We start from the raw sequence: 16,116 nt of genomic DNA, 5'->3' as shown, positions 1-16,116 counted from the left end.
CCTAACTCACTTTATGAGGGTGGTGTTACCCTGATACTAAAGCCAGACAAAGATACCACAAGAAAACCACACAGCAACGTTCCTGATGAATACAGACACAAAAATCCTTAACGAAATACTAGCAAACCCAATCCAACAGTACACTAAAAAGATTATATACCATAACCAAGAGGGATTTATCCCAGGAATGCAAGGCGGCGGGGGGTTCCTACGTGAAAATCCATTAGCGTAATACAGCACATTAATAAAAGGAAGAAAAAAAGACATGATTTTCTCAATAGAGACAGATAAAAGCATCTGACAAAACTCAACACCTATTCATGATTTAGAAAAACATCATTCAGCGAGCTAGGAAAAGAAGGTGTGACATGGTAAGAAATATATACATTTGGTCTCTACTCCTAGTCCTGGCACCAAGCTGCTAAAACACTTTCTGAGAGATGGTGGTGATAGGAGCCTGTTTTGTTTTAATATTGGGTCTTAGTCCTGGGTTCCTGACACAAAGGCCTCTGAGATCCTTGAAATCTTGGAAGTGATACGAGCATCTTTACATTCGTTCATGAGATGCCTGGTGACTGAATGCCTCTAGATAGCTTCAGGATGGGGGCTGGTTGCCAGGGGAACCAACCATGTGATACGCGGCTGGAATTTTCAGCCCCACCCCCTGACCTCTTAGGGAGGGCAAAGGGGCTGGAAATTTAGTTTAATCACCAATGGCCGATGGTTTAATCAATCATGCCCACACAATGGAGCTTCCATAAACACCTTACACAAAGGGGTTCCGAGAGCTTCCAGGCTGGCCTGTCTGAGGGCACAGAACATCGGCACCCTTCCCACATACCCTGCCCCATGCAGCAAGGTTTGGCCATTACTAATTGCACTCTTTACGACAAACCAGTAACGGAAGTAAAATGTTTTCCTGAGTTCTGTGAGCCATTATAGAGAACTGTTGAACATAAGGAGGGAGAACGTCCAATTTATGGCCAGTTGAGTACAGGTGGCAGTCGGGGACTTGTGACTGACATCTGAAGCAGGGGCTGTCCTGTGAAACTGGGCTCTTAACCTGGGAGCTTGCGCTAACTCCAGGTCGTGGATAACAACACTGAATTCAATTGCAGGACCCCCAGGTGGGGTCTGCCAAGAACTGGAGAACTGTAATGTCTGAGAAACCCACACATCTGGTGTCAGAAATGTTGTAAGTGGAGAAAACATGTTTTTCCTTCTTCTAGAAGGGAATTTCCTTAACCTGATAAAGGGTATTTACAAAAAGCTCACAGCTGACATCACACTCAATGGAAAAAGGCTGGAAACTCTTCCCCTGAGATCAGGAACCAGGCGGGATGCCCACTCTCTCCATTGCTATTCAACACTGTGCTGGAGGTTCTAGCCAGAGCAGTCAAGCAAGAAAAAGACAAAAGACATCCAAACTGGAACCTCTATTTGCAGATGACATGATTCTATATACAGAAAATCCCAAAGAAGCCAAACAAACAAACAAACAAAAAAAACCCTACTAAAGCTACTAATAAATTCAGTAAAGCTGCAGGGTACAAGATCAATACACAAAAATTGGTTGTGCTGTCCACAGAGGAGGTCTACAGGAAAAACAAAATCAGCTGTGCTTCTATACACCTGCAACGAACAATCCAAAACGGGAATAGCATTCCAAAGAATAAAATACCTAGGAATAAGGCCAGGCACAGTGGCTCATACCTGTGATCCCAGCACTTTCGGAGGCCGAGGCAGGCAGATCACTTGAGATCAGGAGTTTGAGACCAGCCTGGCCAATATGGCAAAACCCCATCTCTACTAAAAATACAAAAATTAGCCAGGCATGGTGGCACACGCCCATAATCCCAGCTACTCGGGAGGCTGAGGCAGGAGAATCACTTGAACCCAGGAGGCAGAGGTTGTAGTGAGCCGTGATGGCGCCACTGCACTCCAGCCTAGCCAACACAGCGAGACTCCGTCTCGGAAAAAAACAAACAAAAATGGGCAATGGATATATCTAGACATTTCCTGAGAAAGAGATACGTGCAGCCAGCAAGCATGTGAAAAGATGTGAAACATCACAGGTCATCAAGGAAATGCAAATAAAAACCTCAACAGTTACAGCTCCACACCCACAAGGATAGCTATAATTTTTAAGAAACAGAAAACAAGCATTGCTGAGGATGTGGAGAAACAGGAACCCTCACACATTGCTGGTGGAACTATGACAGGGTCCAGCCACTGGAAAACAGCTTAGCAGTTCCTCAGAAAGCTAAAGAGAAAACTGTTGTATGAGCCTGCAATTCCATTCCTAGGCGTATACGCCCAGAGGGACTGAAAACGGGCACTCAAACAAGTACGTGTATCCACACACACACACACACATACACACACACACGTTCACAGCAGCACTATTCCCCATAGCAGATGGGTAGAAACAGCCCAAACATCTATCCACAGATGAATGGATAACACAGAATGGTACAGCTGTCTGTCATTCTGCATAGATTCCATACTTTTGAATTTACCTCCTCACTGAAGTTCATTTGCAAACCCCAAACCAATACTGTCGGCTTTCACTGTCTTTTGCGGACACGCCCAGAACAGCAAAAAGGTTGGGTTGCCCAACACACATGTTCCCAGCGGATGTCAAGCAAGGCAACGCTGTCCTCTTGCTTGGGAAAAACTTCTTCACAACACACATGTATTGCTTTGCAATCAGATGAGGCCCTCCAAATTCTTTTTCCTTGAGAGAGAGGAGTGATTTTTCTGTAAAAGAACATCTCACCAGCCGGGCGCGGTGGCTCAAGCCTGTAATCCCAGCACTTTGGGAGGCCAAGGTGGGCAGATCACAAGGTCAGGAGATCGAGACCATCCTGGCTAACACGGTGAAACCCCGTCTGCACTAAAAAATACAAAAAAAAATTAGCCGGGTGTGGTGGCGGGCACCCTAAGTCCCAGCTACTTGGGAGCCTGAGGCAGGAGAGTGGCATGAACCCAGGAGGCGGAGCTTGCAGTGGGCCGAGATCACACCACTGCACTCCGGTCTGGGAGACAGAGAGGACGACGTCTTAAAAAAAAGAACATCCTACCAACAGGTCAAACAAAATGCAGCCTCAGTTAAGTTCTAGTGCCTAACACTGCATAAAGCACAATCCCTTCATTTTACAGGCGATGCCATATTCAAGGTCAAGTGCACTCGCTGAGAAAGCCACACACTTCTACAAGAATAGAGCTGTCTGTATAGCACATTCTCTGCTCTGGTCTTAGAGCCACACTCACCGGAGAAGCCAAACAACATCTTTTTCATTGCAGGAACCCTCAGCCTCCTCTGGGCCCTCCGAGGTCTGAGGCTCTCTGTCTCCACTGAACGTTCTTGCCCAGATTGACTGGAAGGAGCCGATACCATTTCAACAACGAACAGATGAAATGTCCACTGTGCCGGGCCCCGGGTCAAGCGCTGCACCTGCTGTCTCCCTCTTAATCTTCCTGACGCCTGAGAAGCAGATGCAGCCAGAAACCCCATCTTATGGACAGACAAACTGAGGCCCAGAGGAGTGACCTACCCATGGTGACACAGTCAGGCTATGAGACTGAACCCTGGCGTGTCCACCTCCAAACTGTGGTCTCTGCAGCTCTCTCCCTACCCTGTCCAGACACACCAGCGCCTCCCCAAACCCACCCCATCACCAACCTCTGTTTACTCCTTCCACTTTCCCGACCTCCCACTGAGGAGTAAGCCGTGGCTAACCACCGAACACAAGCCCTGGCTACACCAGGTAGAAAAACCGCTAGCAAACCCATGCACTATGACCTTGTCCCCAATCATGTTCCGAATCCTGCAGCCATGAAGCACTCCTATCCCTGGCACCGAAACTCATCAAGCACTGTCATGCTTCTAGGTCATGCCTGTCTCAGGCAACGGGTGTGTCCTTACAAAGATCAATACACAAAAATTGGTTGTGCTGTCCACAGACGAGGTCTACAGGGAAAACAAAATCAGCTGTGCTTCTATACACCTGCAACGAACAATCCAAAAAGGGAATAGCATTCCAAAGAATAAAATACCTAGGAATAAGGCCAGGCACAGTGGCTCATGCCTGTGATCCCAGCACTTTCGGAGGCCGAGGCAGGCAGATCACTTGAGATCAGGAGTTTGAGACCAGCCTGGCCAATATGGCAAAACCCCATCTCTACTAAAAATACAAAAATTAGCCAGTCATGGTGGCAATCCTAGCTCTGCCAACTTCTGGGGCTTGACCAAGTGACTCGGGATCCAGGATCTCCTCTGCCTGTGGATGGCACACACACCCCTGCCACTGTGAGGAGGACCTGCATCCCCTGACTGTGCCGTGGGGCCACCGGTACTCCCGGTGCAGGACCCTCTACAACCACCCCAGGAAGAGAAGGTTCCCAGGCAATGGGGCACATAGCACACCGAAGCAGCTGGCTTGTGTCCTGAGAGAGAGGGAGCGCTGCGATTCTCAGCACAGGCTCACGGCAGAACGGCCCAGCCACATGGCTTCTGCAGGAATTATTCAGACAAATAAACACCAAGAAACATGACTTAAAAAAAAAAAGAAAGAAAAAACAGAAAAACTGGCCATCCTCCAAAACGGCTCAATGAAAGCACATGCTGAGATTTGAAAAACCTGCTACATCTAAAATGGGAGAATTTTACTATATGTAAATTATACCTCGATAAACCAGACTTAAAGAAAACATACGGGCCGGGCGCGGTGGCTCACGCCTGTAATCCCGGCACTTCGGGAGGCCGAGGTGGGCAGATCACAAGGTCAAGAGATCAAGACCATCCTGGCTAACACAGTGAAACCCAGTCTCTACTAAAAACACAAACAATTAGCTAGCTGGGCATGGTGGTGGGCGCCTGTGGTCCCAGCTACTCAGGAGGCTGAGGCAAGAGAATGGCGTGAACCCGGGAGGCGGAGGTTGCAGTGAGCCGAGATCGCACCACTGCACTCCAGCCTGGGCGACAGAACGAGACTCCGTCTCAAAAAAAAAAAAGAAAAAGAAAAAGAAAACAGTTTAACCCAACGATGTCACCATGGGCTGCCGGAAGTACACATGCTCCTGCCAAAGGGCACCGAGGGAGCCGGCACCGCGCTTGGGGCCTTTCAGAGGAACCAGGCAACAAGTGCTAGAGGGGAACATGGGGTCCCATGCTCCCCATGCAACCACACGCCCCCACACCCTAAATGAAGCCCCTAGGATCCCGAAAGAGCAGGCAGGAATTCAGAGAGGGCTCTCTGTCCTCTTGACACCCCTACACAGGAGAGGATGCTGGGCCCAGCAGTAACAATCCTACAGCCAAAGGGTCCCCCGCTTCCTTTCTCTACAGGGGCAGGATGCAAGGGTGGAGCCTCAGGAACTCAGGACAGAAACAGCCCTGGAGTCTGCATTTCAGACTCAGTTGAGAGCTGCAGGACACATCAGGTGGGGCCACCTGAGCAGCAGCCACTTAGGGCCCCTGCTGCATTGCGCACGGCGGCACCACACAGTGTGGGTTTCTGCCACATTTGGGAGCGGCCAGGCTGCATCTCGCCTGAAGGTGTCCCTACTGAGCAAGGATGACAAGCAGCAAACAGCACTGCCCAGGCCCTGCCCCACCTGCCACCAAATCCATGGGCAGCCCACGGCGGAGCCAGGCAGCAGTCGTAGCCCCTTGCCTGAGGGCGCTGGGCAGTAGAATGGATGCCACCGGTCCCCAGGTAACTGAAAGCTGTGTCAGGGACCAGACAGGTGTCTGGGAACACAGAAAACCTCACTGAGCTTGGGCACAGTGGCACGTGCCTGTATTCCCAGCTACTTGGGAGGCTGAGGTGGGAGGATCGCTTGAGCCTGGGAGGCTAAGGATGGAGTAAGCTATGATTGCACCACTGCACTCCAGTCTGGGCAACAGAGAAAGACGCTGTCTCTAAAAACAAAAAAAAAGCCTTGCTGGCCCAAACTGCTTCTGAACCTCAGAGGACTTTAATCTAAGTCACCCCAGAGGCGAGCTTAAACTGCCCACACAGACGGTGGCCCCACAAGCCACCCGCTAGAACACCAGTGCCTGGGCTGCGGAGCACCTTCCACCGACAGGCTCGAGCAATCCCCTCAACCGCCCCAAGAGGGGGCTGCTGTTCTCATTCCCCTTCCGCACGCTCACCGGATGGAGCTGGGGAGACTGGGAGCCCAGGGATACACCTGGCAGGGGGTGGCCCCACAGGCCCAGGGGCCGGGACCACTCACCCCACAGAAGGCCCACTTGCAGGCAGGTTCGGCTCTTCTCCCAGCGGGGCCTCAATTCCAGCAAAGCCTCAGTATGACCTAGGTTTCTGTGAACTGGACCCCGGGTGAGGCCTTGCATCTGAAATTGGCCAAGGTGCACCGGCTGAAATGTCACCCGGCTCCCAGGAGGGCCGCACGCCAAATGCCTCTCCTCAAGGCCCTTAGTGCCAGGGGGTTTGTGGAAAAGTGGAACGGCAGCCATGCGGCCCGGCACGGCCAGGTACAAACCAGGGACTCAGTAACCAAGCAGGGCGGCATCCACAGGCCTCCCGGGGACACCTCCTGCCCCAGCGCTGCCTCCATGCCAGTCCAGCTGCACTTGTGGGAAAGCAGCCGGCGGTCGACAAGCCACGAGCCAGGAAATGTCACCGCTGGCCCTGTGGTGACACCTGGGAGAAGGAGCAGAGGCAGGCTCTGAGTTGTTTTAATTATTAGGCCAAAAAAAAACAAAAGGTGAAAAACTACAGATGAAAGAAAATGGAAACAAAACCCCCTGCACGCCCACCACCCAGATGACGCGGATGACCCGCGCTATCATTCTGGATAGAGGTAACTCCTTTTTCCTTTAGGTTTTATATATGTAGTTTGCTTCATTAATTCTGAAGCTCATCAAAGATTCTGCCCAGAAGACACACCGTAATCGGACCGTAATCAGATATTTAAGCTATTTCTCGATCTCAGTCACTACACATGGCCCGGATATTAGCCCTCTAGGACCGTCGAGGAAGCTGTCCTAACAGGGGATGTCACTGCTGGCACATTTTCTAGGCAACTGGACAGGAGGTGGCCCAGCAGCTCCCCGAGAGAAGCAGACCAAGTGGCACGCCCACCTGCTGTCATGAACCCACCTGTGTCCTGGCCCCTGATGTCCCCGGGAATGGAGATGGCGACCAGCACTCCCCGCAGCCCTCACTGGAACGCCTGTGCATGGGCAGCGGCCAGGTCTCCGGCCTGTTTTGTGAACTGCCGTGGCACCTGGAGCAGAGGTCCCCACAAAGAGGCAACCTGCCTGCTCCCCTCAGGGATCCTACCTTGTTTTTGAAGTGCACCTCGATGGGCATGATGAAGCCAGCGTACCCCGACTCCTCTACTTTGTAGGGGGGCTCCTTGCACACTAAAAAGAAAAGGAAGAAATACACCCGTCAGCTTCCTGCCTGTTTCCGGCCCGGTCGCCAGCGGCAGTACTGCACCCCTCAACCCCACCACCTCCTCACAGGGGCTTGGCTGGCCTCGCAGGGGAAGGCTTTTCAGTAGGTTGAGCCCCTGTGACAGGGTTGACTTCCACGGCAAAGGGATCTTAGGCATAAAACAGCAGGGAAGAGGAGAAAGGAGACTTGGCCACCGGTGTGGTCAGCAGAGAGTGAGAGGGAACGTTAGCCTGTCATTGGGGCCCCTGCTCCCGCAGAGGACGAGGAGGCTGAGGCCAGAGAAGGCTGCACAAGTTGACCCAACTCAGGTCGATGTCGGTAAGTATGGCCTGGGTGAGGCGTGAAACCCAGCAGGCAGGGCCATACACTCTACTGTCACCACCTCCAGCACGGGGGCTGGGCACCTGCTGTACCACGGATGCATGCGCTGGGAGACGGATGCATGTGCTGGGAGACGGGGGAGCCCCAGGCGGTTGGGACCCCCCTCCTGGGTTCCAGTTTAGCACCTAATAAAAGCATTCCAAAGCGGCGTGAACAAAACCCCACTGAACCCAGAGATAAAAAAAAGATTAAAAAAAAAATTTAAAAAAAGGCTGGACATAGTGGCTCACACCTGTAATCCCAGCACTTTGGGAGGCTGAAGCAGGCAGATCACTTGAGGTCAGGAGCTCGACACCAGCCTGGTCAACATGGTGAAATGCTGTCTCTACTAAAAATACAAAAATTAGCCAGGCGTGGTGGCAGGCACCTGTAATCCCAGCTACATGGGAGGCTGAGTCAGGAGAATCACTTGAACCCAGGAGGCAGAGGTTGCAGTGAGCCGAGATGTGCGATCTACACATGTGCGATCTACACTACACTCCAGCCTGGGCGACAGAGTGAGACTGCGTTTCCAAAACAAACAAGCAAACAAAAACTAGGCTTAGTGCCTCGTGCTTGTAATCCCAGCACTCTAGGAAGCTGACGCAGGAGAATCACTTGAACCCAGGGGTTTGAGGCCATCCTGGACAACACAGTGAGACCCTGTCTCTATAAGAAATTAGCCAGGCATGGTGGCGTGTGCCTCTGGTCTCAGGGGCTACTCGGGGGGGCTGAGGCGGGAAGTTCGTTTGATCCAGGAGGTATGATCGTGCCACTGCACTCCAGCTTGGGTGACAGAGCAAGACCATGTCTCAAAAAAAAAAGGAAATGAACAAACAGCAAAATATATGTAAAATAATCTCCTATAATCTCATCCCCCAGAATAAACCATCAATGTTTTGACCCGTATGTTGTTACTAGGAAAGCACCATGGAAGCAGTGTCTTCTCACTTTAAGAAAAAATCTAGAGCCGCAGAGACCAAATCCCGGGTCCCTCGCTTTCCCCTCCAGATGCAACTATGCCTGGGAGACAGGAAAAAATCCTGGCCACTGTGTGTCGGTTTTTTCCCCACTTTACTGAGGTCTGGCTGACAGGTTAAGAAGCTGCATATATTTAATGCCCACCTCTAGATGAGTTTGGGGACGTGTGTACATCTGTGAAACCATCACCACCACCAAGGCCGTGAACATATCCATCACCTCCCAAAGTTTCCTTCTGCTCTGTTTTTGGCTTTGTAAGACCATTCAGTTGCCCTCTTAGCAATTTCAGTGTATGCTACAGTATTGTCAGCTATCGGGACTCTGCTATACAGCAGATAAAGAACTTACCTTGCAAAACTCAACAGCGGTACCTTCTGACTATCACCTCCCCGTCCCCCAGCCCCTGGCAGCCACCCTCCTACTCTCGGCTTCTCTGAGTGTGACTGTTTTAACTGCTGGATGTGTGAGATCGTGCGGTCTCTGTCTTCCGGGTCTGGCTTTCTTTGTTTGCTTGTTTGTTTTTCTGAGACGGAGTCTCACTCTCACCCTGGCTGGAGTACGATGGTACGATCTCGGCTCACTGCAACCTTCGTCTCCTGGGTTCAAGCGATTCTCCTGCCTCAGCCTCCCCAGTAACTGCGCCCAGTCAGTCTGGCTTCTTTCACTTAGCATAATGCTCATTGCTAAAAATCTTCATACACACATATTTGCACTAGTAAGGTAATTCTTAAGTGGGTCAGAAATTGCTAGAAAACTGGCTGGGCATGGTGGCTCACGTCTATAATCCCAGAACTTTGGGAGGCCGAGGTGGGCGATCATCTGTAGTTTATCACCCAGGCGGAGGCAGGAGAATTGCCTGAATCCGGCAAACAACATCTATCAGTAGGGTAGGTTTGGTGTGATGACCTGGGAACCTCGAAGACAGGGCTGACTGGACAGCCTTGAACAGGGCCCCTGCATACATGCCACGTCTGTGCAAGGCTTGCTCAACTGGACCGAGGTGGGCACAGCCTCCCCAGAGACCAACGGTAGCCCTGGCTGCCCTGCTGGGAGCTCTGAACACCACTGCCTGACATCAGGGTCTGCACACGAATCAAAAACACACTCCCAAACAACAGTAGAGACGACATCCACTCCATTCACTCATTCACGCCACCACTGTCTGTGTCAGACAGAGTCAGAGGCTGGGATGATCAAAGAGACCAAGAAGATGCCCCTGACTGGCCGGGTGGCTCATGCCTGTAATCTCAACACTTTGAGAGGCCGAGGCGGGCGAATCACAAGGTCAGGAGTTCCAAACCAGCCTGACTGACATGGTGATACCCCGTCTCTACTAAAGATAGAAAAATTAGCCGGATGTGGTGATGCACACCTGTAATCCCAGTTACTGAAGAGGCTGGGACAGAAGAATCGCTTGAATCCGGGAGGCAAAGACTGCAGTGAGCCGAGATCACACCACTGCACTCCAGCCTGGGCGACAGAGCGAGACTCCATCTCAAAGAGAAAAAAAAAAAAAAAAAAAAAAAAGAAGATGCCCCTGGCCTTCAGTGCTTACTCCCAGGGGAGTCATCGCCCTCAGACCAACACTCTCCCCGTGGTGAGGAGCAGCCCCACTTGCAGGGCACTCCAGCTCTACAGGGAGCACCTGTAGCCTGAGGGCGGCCGGCCCGGGTGCCTGCACCCCAGTGTCCATTCCACTCTCCTTCCCGCTCCTCTGACATCCTGCCAGGATGCTGGACAGGGGACCTCCAATGATGAGGCCCACCGCACACCAACCTCCCTCCACACACCAATCCCCCCACCACCTTCTCCTGCAACTCGCCGCTCAGGACCCAGCTGCCCACCACTGGCCTAGACCCCAGTCCACTGTAATCCTCTCCGGAGGCTCACCTGAGGCCAAGTGCTATCAGGTCCCACCCCAAAGCCCCTCTGGAATTCGGCCCTGCCCCGGTGCCATGCCTTTCTCATCCAGCCTCAGGCTCCTTCCTAGGCACCTTCTGCACTGAGAATGATCAATCCTCTGAATGCAAACCTGACTGCGCCCACGGAGGGAGGGCTCCCCACCGTCCTACACAACCCACAAGGTGCCTTCCGCCTCAGCTCTGCGCAGCCCAGCACCAGATCCCACGATCCAGCCACACTGAGCCTCTCGAATCCCCAGCGCACTTCCTCTGGGAGCCCTGCTCTGAGCTCCACAGGCTCCCCGGTGTGTGTCCTGTACCCCTCAACCGCAGGACTTCTGTGCTCACTTTGCCTGTCTCCCTCCATCCCCACAAGCTCCATCTCACTGAGTGTGACATCCCCAGGGCCTGAAATGGAACCTAACACTTCCTTTCGGAAGCATCTCATATCCCTTAAACACTGCCAAGCCGGTCTAAAGTGTAGCAGGGGGCCGGGCGCAGTGGCTCACGCCTGTAATCCCAGCACTTTGGGAGGCTGAGGCAAGTGGATCACTTGAGGCCAGTTCGAGACCAGCCTGGTCAACATGATGAAAGCCCGTCTCTAATAAAAACACAAAAATTAGCTGGGCATGGTGGCGCATGCCTGTGATCCCAGCTACTTGGGAAGCTGAGGCAGGATAATCGCTTGAACCCGGGAGCCAGAGGTTTCAGTAAGCGAAGACTGCACCACTGCACTCCAGTCTGGGTAACGGAGTGAGACTCTGTTAAAAAAATTAATAAATAAATAAAGTGCAGCATGGGGCCACGCACCTGAAAGCTGACTCTGAACCTGGGAAAGAAAGTGGAGGCAGAACAGAGGAAGGGTGGCCTGTCCCCAGCAGAGGAGGCGCGGGCATGGGCAGTGGCCTGGGATTTGCTCTCAGACTCCACCCATGCCCCGTCCTCTCCCCACCCACCCACAGTCTGAATCCCACCCAGCCACAAAGGCCCACAGCAGGGCCACCTCCTTCGAGAAACAGACCCCATGTCCCTCGGCCTCTGACTTCCAGGTCACATGCTTCCCAAATCTACTGTCACATCTTATCTCATGGTCCCACCCCTTCAAGGAAGGAATCCTGTCCTGTGACGAGTACTCCAAACCCGGAGAACTTCTATTCCCCGACAGTGCCAAGAGGGACGGCAGTCGGCCAAGTGCCGGGGACAGTCTTCAGTCCAACTGGGGAGACCAGGGAGACGCGCCGGCCCACTCTCCCGCCTCAGAGCCCACAGGAATCAAGAGGACGGGAATAAGGCCGTGAGAGTGAAGGCAGGAGGGAAGGGATTTGAGCCACCTGCGAGTTTCTGGAAGGCAGAAGTCGGACGGGGACACGCTGGGCAAGGGGCAGGATGAGGAGGCGACGGCTCAGAGTCTGCTATGGGGGCGCCGTAGGGCAGGGACAGCCACTGGTGCCCGAAGGCTGAAGGTCCTGGACTGGCTGAGCAGAGGGCAGGACTGAAGACGAAAGCTGGGAGAGGGAAAGGGAGCACGGTGGGGGAGGAGGGAAAGGGAGCACGGTGGGGGAGGAGGGTGGGAGCAAGGCAGTGAGGGCCCGGGCTTCTCCCTGGGGTGACAGCAATGTTTTGGAATTAGACAGCGGTGATGGAATCAGTGGTCATGGCCGCACAACTATGTGAATATACTGAACACGCTAACTGTACACATCACAAGAATGAATTTTATGATGTGTAAATGTTATCTCCATAAAGCGGTTATTAAAAAAAAACAAAAGGGCAAACTGAAAGGCTGTGCTGGGGACAGGAGCCCTGGGATCCCTCCCTCCTGCCCATCCTCTTTCCCGCCCATCGTCCTCCCCACGCCCCCCCCCCGCCCAGGAAGTTTCAGGTTTCCCTCTGGGAAAACTGAGATGACTCCGTGTCTCAAGAAGCCAGCGATCTGGGGGAAGCTGAAGCTCGCTGCGTGGAAACCAGACCCCAAGGAAGGCCTTACTCGTTAGGAAATCAGGAGGCCTGTGAGCCTTCAGGTCTGTGGATGAGCGGAACCCACCCTCCCAGCACAGAACGCTCAGGAGCTCCCACCAGGAGGAAAGAGCCCGAGGAAACAAATAATTTGGAGACCCCAGAGAGCTTGACAAAAAGAAAGTAAAAAAATAAAATAAAAACCGAGAGTCAACGTCCTCAGATTCAAGGAGATATACTTCCAACAAAAAAAAAAATAAGATATTTCTAAGAGGGAAAATTACAGCCAGGCACCACAGCTCACACCTGTAATCCCAGGCACTCTAGGAGGCCGAGGTGGGAGGATCACTTGACACCAGCAGTTCAAGGCCGACCTGGACAACAGTCTCTACTAAAAACACAAAAAATTAGCCAGGCGTGGTGGTGCGCACCTGTCACTCCAGCTACTCGGGAGGCTGAGGCACAAGAATCACTTGCACCTGGGCAGCCGAGGTTGCTGTGAGCCAAGACAGTGCCACTGCCCTCCAGGTGACTGAGCAAGACTCAGTTTAAAAAAAGGAAAAAAGAAAACAAGAAATAAAATGAGGATCCCAAAAAGAAGAAAAGAGAGGAAATAAACAGATGGAAGGAAACTGTCAAATAAATAGAGGGGAACTTTCAGAGCTAAAATGAAGGACACTCAAATGTCACAAAACATAGTGAACAGTAGCAAAAAAAAAAAACATGATATCATAAAGCAAACGTCCTAAAAACATCCTAAATGTTTCCACAGAAAAAAACAGGTCACGTGTAATGGGATGAGGACCAAATGGCATCAGACTTTCCAGGAGATACTAACACAACGCCTTCACAGCGCTAAGTGGTATGTGCTCCCAAAACATTTGGGAGCAGGAGTGTTGTGAATTCGGGATTTTTCAGACTTTGGAATATTCACATTCCACTGGTTCAGCATCCCTAACCCGAAAATCCGAAATCCAAAATGCTCCAGTAAGCATTTTCTAAGCATCATGTCAGCACTCAAAAAATTTTGAATTGACTGGGTGCGGTGGCTCCCGCCTGTAATCCCAGCACTTTGGGAGGCCGAGGGGGGTGCATCACCTGAAGTTAGGGGTTCAAGACCAGCCTGACCAACATGGAGAAACCCCATCCCTAATAAAAATACAAAATTAGCCAGGCAAGGTTGTACATGCCTGTAATCCCAGCTACTCAGGAGGCTGAGGCAGGAGAATCGCTTGAACCTGGGAGGCAGGGGTTGTGGTGAGCCAAGATAGCGCCATTGCACTCCGGCCTGGGCAACAAGAGCGAAACTCCATCTCAACAACAACAAAAGAAGTTTTGGATCTTGGCCAGGCGCGGTGGCTCACGCCTGTAATCCCAGCACTTTGGGAGGCCGCAGCGGGCGGATCGTGAGGTCAACAGATTGAGATCATCCTGACCTACATGGTGAAACCCCCGTCTCTCCTAAAAATACAAAAATTAGCCAGGTGTGTTGGTGGGGGCTTGTAGTCCTAGCTACTCAGGAGGCTGAGGCAGGAGAATCGCTTGAACCTGGGAAGTGGAGGTTGCAGTGAGCCAAGAATGCGCCACTGCACTCCAGCCTGGACGACAGAGTGAGACTCCGTTTCAAAAAAAGTTTTGGATCCTGAGCCGGGCATGGTGGCTCATGACTGTAATCCCAGCATTTTGGGAGGCCGAGGTGGGAAGATTTTAAGCCCAAGAGTCCAAGACCAACTTGGGGAACATGGTGAAATCCTGTCTCTACAAAAAAATAAAAAAGCTGGGCATGGTGGTGGGCCAATAGTCTTAGCTACTTGGGAGGTTGAGGCAGGAGGACTGCTTGAGCCCAAAGGTTGAGGCTGCAGCAAGCTGTGATCGCAACACTGCACTCCAGTCTGGGTGGGTGGCAGAGCAAGATTCTGTTTCCAAAAAAAAAAAAGTTTTGGATTTCGGATTTTCAGCTTAGGGATTCTCGACCTGTAATTCGCAAACCACAAAATTACACCCAACCAACCATTCCACTGTGAGAAGATAATAATGGCATTTTCAAACATGCTAGGACTCAAAGGGTTTACTGCCCACGTGTCTGTCTGTCTTTTTTTTTTTTTTTGAGACAGAGTTTCTCTCTGTCACCCAGGCTGGAGTGCAGTGGCACGATCTCGGCTCACTGAAACCTCCGCCTCCCAGGTTCAAGCGATTTTCCTGCTTCAGCCTCCCGAGTAGCTGGGATTACAGGCGCCCCCCACCACCCCTGGCTAAATTTTTGTAATTTCAGTAGAGATGGGGTTTCGCCATGTTGGCTAGACTGGTCTTGAACTTCTGACCTCAGGTGATCCACCTGCCTCAGCCTCCCAAAGTTCTGGGATTACAGGCGTAAGCCACTGAGCCTGGCCAGAAATGTCTTAAGTAATTAATCTCTTGGGATATTACTTGAGAAACTGCTCTACCAAAACGAGAAAATAAACCAAAACATAGGCCAATAAACAAACCACCTCAGAAGAACATGAAAGAAAAGGCCCAGGGTGGTGGCTAAAGGGGTGGCTGGAGAACAGTCCACTGTAATCAGAGAAGGAAGGCACAGAGAACCAGCATGAAACACTCAGAGGACTTCACAAAACAAACAAGCCAGAAAGCCAGGTGAGGCGGCTCACACCTGTAATCCCAGCTACTCCTGCATCAGAGGTGGGAGGCCTGCTTGAGCCCAAGGAGTTGGAGTCCAGTCTGGGCAACAACATAGCGACATCCCATCTCTAAAATAATTTTTTTTTTTTTTTTTTTGGAGACATAGTTCGCTCTGTCGCCCAGGCTGGAGTGCACTGGCATGATCTCGGCTCACTGCAACCTCTGCATCCCGGGTTCAAGCGATTCTGCTGCCTCAGCCTCCTAAGTAGCTGGGACTACAGGCATGAGCCACCACAGCCAGCTAATTCTTTTGTATTTTTAGTAGAGACAGAGTTTCAGCATATTGGCCAGGCTGATCTTGAACTCTTGACCTCAGGTGATCCACCCGTCTCGGCCTCCCAAAGTGCTGGGATTACAAGCATGAGCCACCACGCCCAGCCAAAAAATTAAAAAAAAAAAAAGCCACCAGAATAAATGAAAGGATTGAGAGAATGGGGGAAAATGAAGGTATTGATAAAGACACAACACAAAAAGGAGAAGTAAGGGGGGATTCCAAAAGTCACAGACCAAATGTGAAGCAAGCTAAAATAGGGCCAAATTTTAACCAAAAATGACCAAAAAGAACCCGCCTGCCATGGACCTGACTTGGAGCCTCCTCCCTGGAGCGGCCCAGAGTTCGGGAAACGGAAAACAGAGGCCGAATGAAGTCCTGCCATCCCAACCAGCCTGACAGTGGCAGCGTCAAACATGTCAACGCTGCCTACTGCTACTTCCCAACTCTTCCAGTCAATCTATAACCGGGGAGTGAAGGTCTCGGTCTTCATCAACAAGCTCAACAACATCCAGTGTAGCCTCAAAAGGAGGGGTGC

The 16,116-nt window shown here is 51.7% G+C and overlaps 1 protein-coding gene across 1 annotated transcript in view; it reads right to left on the bottom strand.

The window, feature by feature from the left end:
- Nucleotides 1-16,116, bottom strand: part of MLLT1 (MLLT1 super elongation complex subunit) — a 72,365-nt gene that overhangs the window by 44,077 nt on the left and 12,172 nt on the right. Inside the window, exon 3 of the mRNA XM_023186722.2 lies at nt 7,314-7,396. Coding sequence (XP_023042490.1) covers nt 7,314-7,396 — 83 coding nt within the window. The remainder of the gene's footprint in view (nt 1-7,313; nt 7,397-16,116) is intronic.

Source organism: Piliocolobus tephrosceles, chromosome 21, assembly GCF_002776525.5.
Source record: "Piliocolobus tephrosceles isolate RC106 chromosome 21, ASM277652v3, whole genome shotgun sequence".
NCBI classification, from domain to species: Eukaryota; Metazoa; Chordata; class Mammalia; order Primates; family Cercopithecidae; genus Piliocolobus; species Piliocolobus tephrosceles.
The sequence above is the reverse complement of the archived record's forward strand: the minus strand, read 5'-3'. Positions and strand labels throughout refer to the sequence as shown.